Source organism: Ananas comosus, linkage group 2, assembly GCF_001540865.1.
Source record: "Ananas comosus cultivar F153 linkage group 2, ASM154086v1, whole genome shotgun sequence".
Taxonomy (NCBI): Eukaryota; Viridiplantae; Streptophyta; class Magnoliopsida; order Poales; family Bromeliaceae; genus Ananas; species Ananas comosus.
The window spans coordinates 12,733,763-12,749,288 of NC_033622.1; the positions used below are offsets into that span (position 1 = coordinate 12,733,763).

At 35.9% G+C, this 15,526-nt stretch overlaps 4 protein-coding genes across 6 annotated transcripts; all 4 read left to right on the forward strand.

Annotated features, from left to right (window-relative positions):
• LOC109723793 lies at positions 8-7,448 on the forward strand. 3 transcript variants are annotated; one of them, XM_020252286.1, is made up of 9 exons: positions 8-493; positions 1,284-1,479; positions 2,397-2,482; positions 2,573-2,615; positions 2,745-2,801; positions 2,914-2,971; positions 3,492-3,577; positions 3,668-4,891; positions 7,366-7,448. In XM_020252286.1, the coding sequence occupies exons 1-9, from the start codon at positions 180-182 to the stop codon at positions 7,378-7,380; spliced, it is 2,079 nt and encodes a 692-aa protein (XP_020107875.1). In that variant the 5' UTR covers positions 8-179; the 3' UTR covers positions 7,381-7,448. The 3 variants fall into 3 exon arrangements, with proteins under 3 accessions (XP_020107875.1, XP_020107869.1, XP_020107880.1); XM_020252280.1 differs by lacking the exon at positions 7,366-7,448 and adding an exon at positions 4,989-5,382; XM_020252291.1 differs by lacking the exon at positions 7,366-7,448 and adding an exon at positions 4,989-5,382 and having other exon boundaries at positions 422-710.
• Positions 7,396-8,274, forward strand: LOC109723813 (transcription factor AIG1). The gene is made up of 2 exons (XM_020252301.1): positions 7,396-7,512; positions 7,673-8,274. Exons 1-2 carry the CDS (start codon positions 7,396-7,398, stop codon positions 8,108-8,110), a joined length of 555 nt encoding a protein of 184 aa, XP_020107890.1. The 3' UTR covers positions 8,111-8,274.
• On the forward strand, positions 9,874-10,569 carry LOC109706566 (vegetative cell wall protein gp1-like). The gene has a single exon (XM_020227487.1). The coding sequence runs from the start codon at positions 9,922-9,924 to the stop codon at positions 10,339-10,341; it is 420 nt and encodes a 139-aa protein (XP_020083076.1). The 5' UTR covers positions 9,874-9,921; the 3' UTR covers positions 10,342-10,569.
• Positions 13,342-14,070, forward strand: LOC109725788 (vegetative cell wall protein gp1-like). The gene has a single exon (XM_020255147.1). It carries the CDS (start codon positions 13,409-13,411, stop codon positions 13,826-13,828), a length of 420 nt encoding a protein of 139 aa, XP_020110736.1. The 5' UTR covers positions 13,342-13,408; the 3' UTR covers positions 13,829-14,070.

Consider the following 15,526-nt stretch of genomic DNA (forward strand, 5'->3'; position numbering starts at 1 on the left):
TTTTTTTTTTTTTTTTTTTTTTTTTTTTTCTCGCACTCTGCGCTCAGAAAATAAGTATCTAAAATTTTGTCATAAAATCTCTAGTTGTTAATTTATGGGGCAGAGTTTTATATGTGATGCTATAAATTCCGATTTTTGGGGTCGGTAAACAGAGTTCGAGCGTGTGCTTCTGAGTTGACATGGTGGGCCAGGTCCATGCATGTCATCTCAGAACAATTCCGATTTTACAGGAGTTAACCCGGCGTGGGTGGTCCACGGTACAATCCCTGGCTCGGTCGGAACAAATCTCGGCGAGCCGAGGAGTAGCGCTCAAGTGCAACGGTTACTCATCGCGACAAGCTGGCGGGTCCCACATAAGCAGCCCCCGTCCGCCTCGGGCAACGCGCTCGAGCGAACAGCTAGCGAGCGAGCGAGCGAGCGATTCAGATTTTCAGCGAGCGAGCGAGAGAGAGAGGGAAGCAGAGAAGGAGGGAGAAGAGAGCTACTACCATCGGTACGTACTCTTTTTCTCCTCCTCCCCCTTCTCCCTCCCTCCCTTTCTTTCTTTCTTTCTTTCTTTCTCTATTGGGTCTCCTCCCCTGTCCCTTTCTACCTCTTCTTCGTTAGTTTGAGATGATGCTGCTGCGTGCGCCATCGTGCTCCGCTGCGTTCGTTGTTCGTGTTTTGGGCGTTCACATTGAAATGTTGTTGCGAAAATGTTGAATCTAATGGTATGATCGGTTGCAATCTAGTTCCCCCCCTATTTTCTTGGCTATTGAGCTGTACAAAACTTACGCAGATTTTTTTTTCTTTTTTTTCCTAAAAGCATATTTTAAGCCATTTGTATCTGTTGATTATTTCTATACGCCTAGGGTCCCCCTTTTTTTTTTTTTTTTTTTTTCCAAGGTTTGTAATATTCCAGAGATATTGTATATTTCATATTGGGAAAGACAAGCTTGCTACTAATAACTTATCAACCCACTTGGTGGGTTGGAACTTGGAAGGTTGTCAGGAATTAATATATTTTTATTAATGGACTACTACTAGTGATTCTCATCATGTATGGAAATAAGAATATTATTTAATCCATGATAATCTCGTATTCATACCACATAAGATTTTACTACTTCACCGACCTATTTTACAACTATCAAACTTGATGAGTGGAGGACAATGATTTGAATTTTTAATAAAAAATATGATGGATTACCGGAATACTACAAACTATGAACCAAACCAAACGGGCCCTTATAATTATTCGATTTATATACAACATAATGAAATTCAAGCTATATTAAATGCAGGTGCCTAGAATCCGGTTGCTCAAAGGTAAAGTTGGAAACTATAATGAGAAGGAGAGAAGTGGGAAACAGTGAATCTCATCCAATTGTTGATCAGGAACACACTAAACCTTTGGATAATCATCAATACAGGCATCGGCGTAGATCAGGGGATATAACATGGATCAAGATCAGTGATCACTCATGGTGGCCATCTCAGGTATATCTAATTTTTTCTGGTCTGTAGATATTGTTCTTTACAAAAAAAAAGTATCTAGGCAATTTCTTTTACCATCAGTTTGATATGTTATACTATCGGTAGTAAACAGTTTGGTTTGCTACCGATTTATTTTTGATGATAGAGTTTTCAAATCGACGATTGACACTATTGAACATGATCTAAATCATTTAAACTATATGAAAATCAAATTTCATGCTTTTTCCAATATTATTCTTTTGTCCTTCAGGTGTACATAAAATGAATGATTGAAAATAAATCTTTTTTAAAAAGTGATGATACAATTTTTGTACTTAAGATCTAGAGTCTAGATCTTTTTTTAAATAGTTAAAGAATTTTCTAACAACAATTCAGCTGATTTGGACTCTTTTATATCGTTAAACGAGCAAACGCACCATACCGGACATTAAAATTATAATTTTTTTTCACCTTTTGATCATTCAGTTAGTGATGCCGAAAAAGTATGAAATTTGATTTTTACATAGTTTAAATAGTATAGATCATATTCAACGGTGTTGATCATTAATTTGGAAGCTCTATCATCGAAACAAATCAGTAGTAAATTGAGCCGTTTACTACTGATAGTAGCCCAGTAAAGTTATATATATGAGATTTACTAGAATACTATCGATAGTAAACGGCTCAAATGAGTAAGCTAATGTTTACCAATTTATAGACAATAGGACAAGAATAGGTTGTTGTAAATAGGAAAACGAACCACAAGGTTCTCTCACAGGTTTTTTGAATAACAGCGATATAGGTCACACAGATGGACTACATTATTATATGAAGAATAAACTTTCAATAATTAATATTGTGGTGCTTGTCAACATCTAACTATGTTGTTGATCATGGTAGCATGCAAATGCGCATTTTTTCCTTGTGTCCCTGTTTGAAAGGTTGTTGATGAAGAAAGTGTGGCCAATAAACCAAAAAAGAAAGCAAAGGATGAAGTACTTGTTCGGATATATGGAACTTGCAAGTAGTGAGTGGCTCTATCAAAGTTTCTATTTTTTTTTTTTTCCTTATTTCTCTTTCTAGTCTGAATAATTGACAATTTTGAGATATTTTGCAGCTTCTACGTGGACCCATTAAAATTCATTTCTGAGTTTGAGAGTGTATGTTCAAATTCTGCAGCTTTCTAAGCATAGGATAACCCTTGATTTTACTGTTGTTGGAAATGATATTCTTACTCATGTTTCTGATCCCTGGAACTCGATCTCTCTAAGTTAATTTATTTTCTGCAGGTGAGAAAGCGAGAAAATATTAGTACCAGAGAATTATTAAAGAAAACTTTGGAGCAGGTATTATATTCTTATACGGGTTACAATTTTTTTTCACTTATTAAGAGAGACATAGTTTAGGATTTAAAGGCAATAAGAGTGATTCGTATAAATTTGAACTGTGTGGCTACAGGATATATCTAAAATGAAATCAGCTGGCAAGTCTAAGAGAAAATTACGTGAACCAAAAGGTTTTTTTCTGCCTGTGATCTGACTTTTTTCTGCATATTATCCGCATGGAAGATGCTCGTTGACTTATTTTTAATGATCTTGCCTCAGAAAACTTGTTAATTCGCTGCAGTAAGTAAATTGTAGTAATGAAATGCTTACATGTGGCATAGCGAGGCATTTGAACTATTGAGGCGGGGTGGATCCTGATATTTATACTGTGCATTTAATATTGTCTATTATCATTATATTGTCTATTATCATTATTTATAATCTAATTTTCTTTCTCTTTGATACTCCAAAGGAATAAATTGATGTTCTTGAGTTAGAATATTTACTGCTGGGACATGTAAACTGGCCTTGTATTGTTCTTTTTTGTAAAAAAAAAAAAAATGTTAATATTAGACTCGAAATTGAAGATTGCATGATTGATTGCGCAGAAACCTAAGTAACCTGCGTTCATCCATTGATTGTTCCTATTGTAAGATGATAAATTTTGTTATTTTCCCACATAGTTTTCTTTACCTATAGATGATTTTGCAGATAATGATGCTGCTAAAGCTTCTAATCACAAGAAGCAGAAGCAAGACTCTAGGGGGGGGAATCAAGAAGAAACTGTATCTGCATCTGTGAGTTTACATATCATATGGATCGTCCCAATTGTTGAATACTGCATAGAGATTCTCTTCAATTTAATATATATATGTTTTCCCTTTCAGCCAGTGATTACTTCAGGTAAATCAGAAGCGAAGAAAGTTTATACAAGGAGTGAAGCTTTAAGACAGAGAGAAGCAAAGTTAGAAGTCACTAGAGAATCAACAAAAATGGAAAATGCTAAACCTGAACCTCGTAAAGAGAACATTATGAATCAATGCACGCGTAGAGAGCAAAATGCTACAAAATTGTCAAGAAAAGCATCCGTGAAAAATATTTCTGGGCAAGATGGTTTAAGAAGATCAAGCCGTATTAATGCCAAGGAACAGACATCTGAGAGAGTTGCAAGTGAAACTTCCCCTCCAGGAGATGCTGGTGGGAGACAAGATAAGATGGGAAAGGCAAATGAAACTAAGAAGGCTCAAAATGGAATGGCGGGACATAACAATCAAAAGCGAGTTGGTTTCGGGCATCCTGAGAGTGAAGTCAGTGAGGAAGAAATAAGAGCTATGGTTAGAGATGTAATTTTTAGAGAGAGAACTTCTAAGCAAAGTGTAAATGGAAAGCCCAATGCAAAAGAGGAGATAGGGAATGGAGCCTCTGAAGTTGGAAATGCAAAGGGAGAAGGCTTTGGAAAGAAGGAGCGCGAACATGCTGAGAAACAAGTGAATATAGTGAGCAGTGCAGAAACATTAACAGGGTTGGTGAGGAAAGAAGGCCCTGAAGTTGGAACCGTGAAGAAAGATAGTTTCAGGAAACAGAAGATTGAGGATGCCGAGGATCGGGTTACCAAAAAAATTGTAGCTAAAACTTCGAGAGAGAAAGAAGTGAAACAATTGGATACTGAAGAGAAAGAGAGCAACAACGCAACAAATTGTACATTGAGAACTAAAATGTTCGATAAAGATAATTCTACAACTCTAAAACCAAACGAAATCAAGGAGCAGGAGACTGCAAAGGGGAGAGATAAAGCTTCAAAACATGAAAGCAGAAGACAAGGTAATGCAGGCATACCAACTGTTACAGAGGATGTAGGTGAAGCTTGCAAGGCTAAAAAAATTGGAAAAGTTGATCCAAACAAATCGAAGCAGTTAGATTTTAATGGACAGGTGGTAGAAAATGGTAGTTGTAGGGCTTCAAAATACAAAGGGAGTGGGGAAAAGGAGACAAGAAAACAGGGAGAGGCTAAATCTGGAGCTTGCCAAGGCAAACCATTCAATCAAAATGATTCAAAGCAGAAGGAGAATAGCAATATCAAGATGCATCAAAGTACAGTGACCACCACACCTGTAAGCATATCTTTCTCTGTTCACTTTACCCTTTTCTTTTCCTATCTTTTCCGTTCGAAATTATCTCTATCTGTTTGGTAATTTACATTAATGCCAGATAAAACATGCGGTTACGGAAGAAAGAGGCCATCTTAGTGCACGGCAGCTTAGGGTAATGCAACGTCTGGGTCTCGTTGCTCCTCCTGGTTCTCCATTTGCGAAAAAATAGATTGGTCACAGCTGCACCAATGGGACATTGATAGGATATATGCACACATATTTAGTCATATTGATCACCTCTTCATAGCATAGACGGCTCTTTTCGTAGACTAACTTCAGCTATTATTTCATTTTACTTTTAGTCTCTGATCCCCTATGAGTATTTTTGATCTAGAGCTGCATTGGATGAAAAGGATGTGGCAACCTTTAATACAAGTAGATTGTGAGTTAGCAGATGCTATTTTACTAAGTCAGATCACTAATATTAAAGACTATTTTTGAACTGTTTCATATACGGCTGGTCTTTTCGGCAATCTGGTATCAGAGCTAAATTTAAGCTTTCTCGGTTCCCAGAGCTAATTTTAGTTTTGTTATCTTCTGTGCCGCTGTGTGGGGTATGATTTTACATGATCTTCGCCGAATATGAGAGCGAAAACACTAGGACTAATTTTGAATCATGATCTTTTGGCTTGTTGGATCACATTAGGTGGGACAGGAGCAAGCCCTAAAAATTTGACCACCTTAAAATGTTGACCGGGGAAAAATTGTCGGTAGCAAAGTGGCATTGCATGAACCTCTGGATCTTCTCTTTACTTTTGCTTTTACTTTTGGCCTGCATGTAGCCTAAAGTGGTTTGCATTTCCTGCTGGTAAATTGCTCTTTGTTTCCGTGCTTTTGAAGCACGACGAAGGCATGCTTAGTAAAAGGGTTGTAAAGAATCTGCCTATTAGGCTATTATTACTAGTAAGCAGTAGCTCTGCTCTTGGCATTTAGTTCTCCAGCACACGAAAGGAATTAAGAGAAATTTACAGCAAATTATGAGTCATTTTGTGCTCCAGTGCATCCAACATAACAACAAGAACAGCATTCGGGATGCTTCTTATTATTATTGTTTTGTGTGTTCAGAAAATAATTTTATGTACTAAAAATTTTGAACTTACTGTATATGATAATGATTGCTATCCGTTTCGTTTATTTCATTTTAGAAATAAACTTAGCCGGAAATGTGAATCAACTAGGATTCGAACTTGGGTCTCGAGTATCAACTACCAAGTTCTTTGCCACTTGATCTAGGAACAGTCGGTTGTATATGATAATGATTAAAAGTAGTAATGGGACAAATAGGGGATAAGATGATCAGTGTGCGGCTCAGCGCGCTAATAAATTACTATGCGATTGAGCGGAGCCAAACTTGATAAAGAATCCACCATGCATTTGCGAGCTTCGACGGGATGCTACTGTGTTGTGACAAAAAAAAAAAAGAAAGTAGAAATGAAATATGAACTAATTAGTAAACATATAGATATATAGATAGAAGAGTAATATTAAGTTTCCAACTCAAAGGTGAATGTAATCCTACTACTTGGTTATGTAAAAAGACCTAAAGTTTTATAAGCTAGTCTTGTCAATGTTAAGTTGGAGGCCTTTTTTTTTCACAGAGAGAGAGAGAGAGAGAGGAATGTCGCTATCCTTTTGTTCATTTTCATTTTTAATCTAAATTTAGCTGAAAATGTGAAATGATTAGATTTTTAAGTTGAAACTTTGAGTATCAACCATCAAATTTTTTAACACTTGTATTACGGATGATCACGGAGCTTAATTTTAAAATGGTAAATTATTTTTTAAGCTGAAATACGAAATAAGTAGATAACCAACGATCACGGGGGATTGTTGGATATTGTTGGATTCTAAAACCTGGATGCGTTGTAGACTTTATAATTTTCCTCCTGCAGATGGAAAAGTATGTCGGAGTCTGATGGGCGCGCGATGCTGTGTGTCCCCCCGAAGGCACCCCAGCTCCGCGGCTTCGTCTCATCTCGTCCTCGGGAACATCCATCGTACCCCTCTCCTTTCTTGTTACCACCACGTCCACGCCACCGTAAAAGTAATTGAACATCTTTTTCTTTTTGTTCTTGTTCCTTTTCTCTTCGATCAGAGGAGAAAAGCCAAGGAAAAAGAAAAAGAGTAGATTGAACGTGAACTTCCCTAGCTACTATATAAACTCCCTACCCAGCCACTTCTCTTTTTAAACTGCATGCGACGCCGAGGACGAGGCAATGCACCGCTTCGACTTATTAATTAATAGCGGATTCGCCTCAGATTTGGGTTTTAATTACTCCCACTTTCTTTTTTTTTTCTTTCTGGACTCTTCCTCATCAGTTGCTTCTCTTATTATTATTATTATTATTATTATTATTATTATTATTATTATTATTATTTTACCTTGTTTTCTGATTCGGTATTAATATTCTTTTTGCATGCGCGAATTATAGTAGCAGAAGAGATGGTAACTCTTGGTGCCAGAGATGCTGCGGAGGTGGAAATGGACGGCGGAGATCCGATCACGGCGAACTCGAGATCGGCCACATCGGATCAACGGCCACCTCGCCACCCTCCGCAGCCTCCTGCCCTCCGCCACCAGGGTGAGCTTAATTTAACCGCTCTCTATTTCTCTCTTTCTCTATATACTTTGCACTGAAAAGAAACACTTTTTGGTGCAACAACGTATATTTATCATCATTATATAGAGCAGTTTCATTAGCTTCTTATATGATCAACTAATAAAAGGTTTGATGCACGTAGATGGACAAGGCGGCGCTCCTGGGTGAGGTGGTGAGGCACGTGCGAGAATTGAGAGAGAAGGTTGATGACGTGGCGGTGGGAGTGGTGGTCCCGGGGGAAGGCGACGAGATAGGAGTAGACCAGGTGGGTGGACCGGGAGACGACGAGGGAAAGAGGGTCCGAGCGTGGGTCTGCTGCGCGGACCGGCCCGGCTTGATGGGGGACCTGAACCGGGCCGTCGGGTCGGTCCGGGCGAAGGCGGTTCGGGCCGAGATGGCGACGGTCGGAGGAAGAACCAGAAGCGTGCTCGAGGTGGAGATGCTCGGGGTCGCGGGCGGGGCCGGTCCGGTCCGGTCGGCTCTGCAAATGGCCCTCCGGTCGGTTCTCCTGAACCGGGATGCTGGCCCGGTCGAGATCTATAAGCGGCCGCGTTTGTCCTCGCGGTTCAGCAAGGCGTAGTATATATAGCTTTGTAATATAAAGCGAAAGGGTGTGAACTTTCGCTAACGCTTAATATTAATTAGTTTAGAGCCTGCCTCGTTAGCATACTTTGTGTAAAGTTTATAGTAGGAGCTTAAACCCCGGCATATCTAATTATATAGTATCTCCTTCTGTAATTTTAATTCTCTTGTTGGTCTACGAGTATATTATTTGGTACGAGAATGAATGATTGGGCACCACGAGATCTGATATACCCTATATTTTTTAAAGTATAAAAAGATTGCATGAAATACGGACCACATGCAAACGGCACGTGAATTATATAGAGAAGCTTGTAATTTTTATACTTAATAGTTTAAACTTCTTTATATATTAATACTATTGAGTTTTCGGCCGTTGTATGAAAAGATTGCATGTAATTCTTTTCACAAAAGATCTTTTCTTTTTTTCAGTTTGACAATAATTTGGTTCTAAGAAAAACTTTTCTTTTTCTTTCAGATTTCATAAAAAATTAGTATTTGATTTTCTGATTTTTTTCGAAAAATATTTTACCAACTTTCCTTAGTGCAAGTAGTAAAGGACTTGGTGATATCATATCCGAGATTCTAAGTTCGAATTCTAATTGATTCACATTTTCAAATAAATTTATTTCATTTAGCATGCTATCTATCTCTAAAAAAAAACACTATCTGCATTTTCGCCTTACTTAATCGTTATATGGATTCGTACTTGTAAATCTTCTTTTGCTGCTCACTTTCTCTGAGATTGACCATTACATACGAAAAATGCTAGCCGGTCGACATTTAAAAAAGATGTAGACCTTACACCTTCTATTAATATTAAGAATGCTTTTTTGAATTTTTAATACTAAAAAAACAGTTGATAAGATAAATATGAAATATTAGTCCTGCGACAAAGGAGTGTATAATTTTTATATATATTTTTTAATGTACACATAGCATTTCTCGTTACAACATTCATTGGACAAAAACTGTTTGTCCCAGCATTTTATGCGCCTTAGCATGATGAGGAGCTGTTTAAAGTGATGAAGCGAAGTACTCAATAAGCTACAGATATATATAGACGCGTCCGGTGCAGTCCGTAAAAATTCTCAATATTTTTTTAATGATAATTTATTATATATATATATATATATGTTAATTAATATAAAGAAGTTTAAACTATTGTGCTAAATGGGTGCACAGGTATTAATATAACATTTCTAAACCATAATAACACCTAAACTTAATTAACCTCCATGAAATGTTTAGACAAGTTAGGAATAGCCATAACCACCTGATACCTAAAATGGACTCGCAGTTCCACTCTCCATAATTTAGAACTTTTTTTTTTTGTTCATAATATACTTTTGTGGCCTTATAAGCTTTGCAATTGGTGACCAAATTGCTTCAGTATATATTTATATCAGCATGATATATAATTAGAAGGCTACATATATAATATGCGAAAATAAGCATTAAAATATATCTTTTTTTATTCCATCCCTACAAATGCGAAAAATAATGGAGGAAACCGTCGTCAATGAGTTCACGTTCTCATAGCTAATTAATGGGTCAACACAGCACAACAAACCATAAACCACCTTTTGAAGAACCAAAGCTTCAATTTCTCTTAAATATTGCCACCTCCCCCAAAATGAATAAGAAGGTGAACAACCCTAATCTACAAATCAACAACCAAAAAGTTTTACTCCCTAATATCTCCCCTTGCCACAATATCTATAAATAGCCCATCTCCTCTTCGCTAGTTCTCACAACAAGCAAATTCATCAATCTTGCAAACTAGTGTAATTATTCCGAGCATCAAAAATGGCCTCTCAATATTCTTGCCTCCTCTTGGCCTTGCTTGTTACCTTAGCAACCGTAAACACGAGCCTTGCGGCTCGCTGTCTTTTAGACACTCCTGCGCCCGAATCCGCACCGATCGTACCAACTCTGCCTTCGATACCGACGCTTCCAAAACCGACGATTCCGACCGAACCACCACCAATGCCATCCATTCCCATTCCGACGATTCCATTGCCAAAACTCGCGGCCCCGCCCATGCCTGAGATCCCGACCACTTTGCCGACCGAATTGCCTCCGATGCCTGCCATGCCGACCATTCCTTCTATTCCGGAGAGCATTCCTCCGATGCCTTCTATTCCCAAGACGATTCCATCGATCCCTGGGGTGCAGATTCCGTACATTCCTTTCTTATCCCAGCCTCCCGCGACCACGAGCCCGTGAAGGGTAGAGTTTTCTTGTTTGTTTATGTAATAGTGTGATGGTGTTGTATTTATAGTGTGAGAGGGGATTATTGTTGTTGCTCGTTGCTATAGATATTATTAGTACGTAATGTTTCAGTTCGGTTTTGTATCTTGTGAGGATTGTTTTATTCGCCTGAGCTTGTCAGTGCGCCTGTCCATGTACCTATTTGTACTTCTATTACATACTTTGTTAGTATTCTGTTCGTAATTGTATAAGCTACATTGCATTGTATGTATATATACATACATACATACATACATACATACATATATATAGAGAGAGAGAGAGAGAGAGATAGGCTAGTATACTATCAGTAGCACGGAGGCCTCTGTGCTATCAAGTTGTTTTTAATGATGCGGCTTTTAAATCGACGATCAGTTCCGTACGTTAGACTTGATACACACTCTTGAAAGTATTTGGAAATTAAATTTTATAATTTTTCAGTATTATTTACCTATCAAACGAATAGTCTAAAAATGATAGGCTGAAAATAAAAATCTTATAAAAAATAATGATAAAAGATTTGAATTAAAATCAGAGGTACTGATATTACTTTAAATAGTGAAAAAAATTTTCTATAAAAATTTCATAAGGTTTGAATTATTTTACACCATTAAATTCACACATGCATCATATCTATCATTAAAATTGTCAATTTTGAGATCGTTTGATTACTAGCCAAATGATATCGAAAAATTATGAAATTTAGTTTTCAAATACTTTTGATAGTGTAGATTAAATCTAACGGAGCTGATCGTCGATTTGAAAGCTGTATCATTGAAAACAATTTAGTAGCACGAAAACCACCGTGTTACCGATAGTATACCAGTCTAGCTCCATATATATATATATATAATTCAGCTAGAATATTTTTAGAAGCACTAATCTCTTGGTGTTTCGAAGTTTCTATCCATTGGATCTACTCCTTAATTACTAAAACCTTTTGGATCAAACACCCTTCCACCTACTACCACCTACCATCTTTATCTCAACTCTACAATTCAGCTAGAATACTTTTAGAAGCACTAATCTCTTGGTGTTTCGAAGTTTCTATCCATTGGATCTATTCCTTAATTACTAAAACCTTTTGGATCAAACATTCTTCCACCTACTACCACCTACCATCTTTATCTCAACTCTACAATTCAGCTAGAATACTTTTAGAAGCACTAATCTCTTGGTGTTTCGAAGTTTCNACTATACTTTTATGAGTATAGTGCACTTTGTACTCATAAGTTATTTCCAATGATAGAGCTTCCGTTATATATATATATATATATATATATATATATATATATATATAGTCTGGCTACGCTGCTTTTAAAAGTACAAAGTACTTACTGCTTGTAAGTATTTAATTTGCTGTCATATTTATTCTTTTGATTATTTTTATCCGTTAGATCATAATATTTAACTAATTATTTACTCAACCCTAAAGCACTACTATTATCCTAACTGCACATTCTTAATTTAAAGGCTAAAATTTACCAGTATCAATGATTTGATACTTTTAAAAGCATAAAAACTAAGTTCTATATTTATATCTATGAGCGATTTGTTGAGTATAGCGAGGAAGATTTTGGTTGCACATGAGTGTACTGTCGCAAACGTGTAGACTCGATCAAAATGCACCATTAAGGGATTCGATGATCATGAAGGATAAAATAATTAAGTACGAATCTCTGAAATTTGAAAGAAGTTTTTTTTTTCTCTAACAGATATCCGACATAAAATTCATGCCAAACAAATAAAGAATCTAAGCAAAGACAACAAAACAAAGACAACAAAGTAATGCATAAAAAAATTGGTTCTTAATTATACTTGCATGCAAGATGGAAATTATTAATTAGATGTTATTTTTTCTAGATAAAAATGTACAAAACTCACATTAACAATGTAACATTTTGAATTAGCTATTACTTTAAAATTTTGGTTTTATTATCCAAACTTTCAATTTTTTTGATTTTAGTTAGTCAATGTCACTGGACTTTAAAATTTAAACTAATTAATTATCTACATTAAAGAATTTATAATTGCGATAATTTTATGAAATATACTAACTAAGTCTATACAATAGAAGACACATTCAAATCTAAAGTTAAAGTGTCGTTGACCGATTCAAATCAAATAAATTAAAAAGTTTGATTGTAATATCAAAATTTTGAAGTATTTGGTTGAGGTTCATAGTTTAGATAAGTTCTATACATTTATAATTTATTTCTATATTGACTAACCGCTTACAAAGAAGTACTTTTTCCTCAAATCTTCACGGAGGTGTGCATAGTTTTGCTTGTATTTGTATCAATTTTAATTTAATTGGATTTTAGTCTAAACATCTTAGTTGTATCATATTCTTTCTTTTTCTTTTTTTTTGAGAAAAAAGTAGCACGTTAATTACCCGTTTCGTTCATTTATCTTATTCTTTTTGTTATCTTACTAATATTGCTTCACAATCACTGAATCACATACTCATGATATGTTTTTTCAAGTAGTAAACATTCATTGATGTTCCATGGCTGTTCCGGAATCTTCAAAATCACTTTTAAAGTTAGGTCATTTTCCTGTACTTTTTCTGTTTATAATACACTTTTGTGGCACATAAGCTTTGCAACTGCTGACCAAATTATTCCAGCACATATTTATATCAGCATGATATATAAAACTAGCAAGCTACATATATAATATGCGGAAATAAGCCTTAAAATATATCTTTCTTTATTCTATCCCAACAAATGCGAAGAATAATGAACGAAACCGTCGTCAATGAGTTCACGTTCTCATAGCTAATTACTGGGTCAACACAACACAACAAACCATAAACCACCTTTCGAAGAACCAAAGCTTCAATTTCTCTTAAATATTGCCACCTCCCCCAAAATGAATAAGAAGGTGAACAACCCAAATCTACAAATCAACAACCAAAAAGTTTTACTCCATTATATCCCCTCCCCTCACTATCTATAAATAGCCCATCTCCTCTTCGCTAGTTCTCACAGCAAGCAAATTCATCAATCTTGCAAACTAGTAATTATTCCGAGCATCAACAATGGCCTCTCAATATTCTTGCCTCCTCTTGGCTTTGCTTGTTAGCTTAGCAACTCTAAACACCAGCCTCGCGGCTCGCCGTCTTTTAGACACTCCTGCGCCCGAATCCGCACCGATCGTACCAACTCTGCCTTCGATACCGACGCTTCCAAAACCGACGATTCCGACCGAACTACCACCAATGCCATCCATTCCCATTCCGACGATTCCATTGCCAAAACTCGCGGCCCCGCCCATGCCTGAGATTCCAACCACTTTGCCCACCGAATTGCCTCCGATGCCCGCCATTCCCACCATTCCTTCTATTCCTGAGAGCATTCCTCCGATGCCTTCTATTCCGACGACGATTCCGTCCATCCCCGGCGTTCATCTCCCTCCAATTCCCTTCTTATCCCCGCCTCCCGCGACCACTAGCCCATGAAGGGGAGAGCTTTCTCGTTTGGTTATGTAATAGTGTGATGGTGTTGTGTTAATATTACGGGAGGGGATTATTCTTGTTGCTTGTTGCTTTAGATATTATTAGTATTAGTACGTAATGTTTCGGTTCGGTTTGTATTCGTGAGGATTGTTTTAATTATGCTTCTGAGCTTGTCAGTGCGCCTGTCCATGTACGTACTTGTACTTCTTTTATAGTTTGTTAGTATTCTGTTCGTATTCGTACAAGCTACTTGTATTGTATACATATATCCATGACCATGAGCGATTAGTCTACACGTGGCAGCTCTTAGACTCCATCAAAATGCACCATTAATGGATTCGATGACGAAGGATAAAATGATTAATAAGTACGAATCTCTTAAATTCGAAAAATATTTTTTCTTTGACAGTTATGCGATATAAAATTTGTACCAAACAAATAAAGAATCTAAGCAAAGACAACATAGTAGTGCATAAAATTTTTTAATTCTTCCTACACTTGCATGCAAGATGAAAATTGTTAATTAGATGTTATTATTTCTACATAGAAAAATACAAAATTTATCTAGACTATGAACCATATGTTTTGAATTAAATATTCAATGCTTTAAAATTTTAATTTTACTAACCAATCTTTCAAATTTTTTTTATTTGAGTCAGTAATCGATACTTTAACTTTAAAATTTAAACTAATTAATTATCTACTTTAATAAATTTATAGTTGCGAGAATTGTATGAAAGATACTAATTAAACATAGAAGATAAACAAAACATTCATATTTAAAGTTAAAGTTGATTCAAATCATAGAAATTAAAAGATTGGATAGTAAAATTAAAAATTTGAAGTGTTCGATTGCTAAATCAAAATAATTCATAATTTAAATAAATTCAATACATTTTTAACTTATTTCTATATTGAATAACTCCTTACAAAGCAGACTTTCTCCTCAAATCCACTAGGTGTGCTCTGTTTTGCTTGTATTTGTCTTGATTTTGACTCAATTGGATTTCAGTCTAAATCATCTTAGTTGTATCCTATTCCTTTTGTCATTCTCATTAACATTGCTTCACATTCACTGAATCACATTTATAAACTTATGAATTGGAACCGGAGGTTCCCTATCGCGCCATGTGGCGGCGGGAGCGAGGGACACGGGTGCGCGGGGGGGCAGGGTGCGGGCGAGCGGGCGGGCGCGCGCGCGNTTTTTTTTTTTTTTTGCTTTTTTTCCTGTGGGACCCACTCCTTTCTCTCTCTTTTTTGTTTTTTTTTTCTTTTTTAATTCTTTTTATTTTGAAGTGTTGTGGGCCGAATATCAAAAATAAAAATAAAAATTTAAATTTAAAATTGAAATTAAAATTTTAAATCGAGTTTCTTTTTATTTTGATGGGTTGTGGGTCGCATATAAAAATTAAAATTTTATATTTAAATTTAAAGTTTGAATTTAAATTAAATTTTAAGTTTTAAATTTGAATTTTAAATTGAATCTAATTTTGATTTTAAACAAATTTTTTATTTGATTTTGATATTTCAATTTATATTTAAAATTTATAAATATATGATTTGGGAATCAAAAGAAGAGCTCCCTTTATTCAGGGATTTTGTGGGTCCCACATTTCTTTTTTTCTTTTTAATTGAGGATCAATTGCACCATTTGTCCCAACTTTTGCACCATTTTTACTTTAGTCCCTAATATATTTTTTT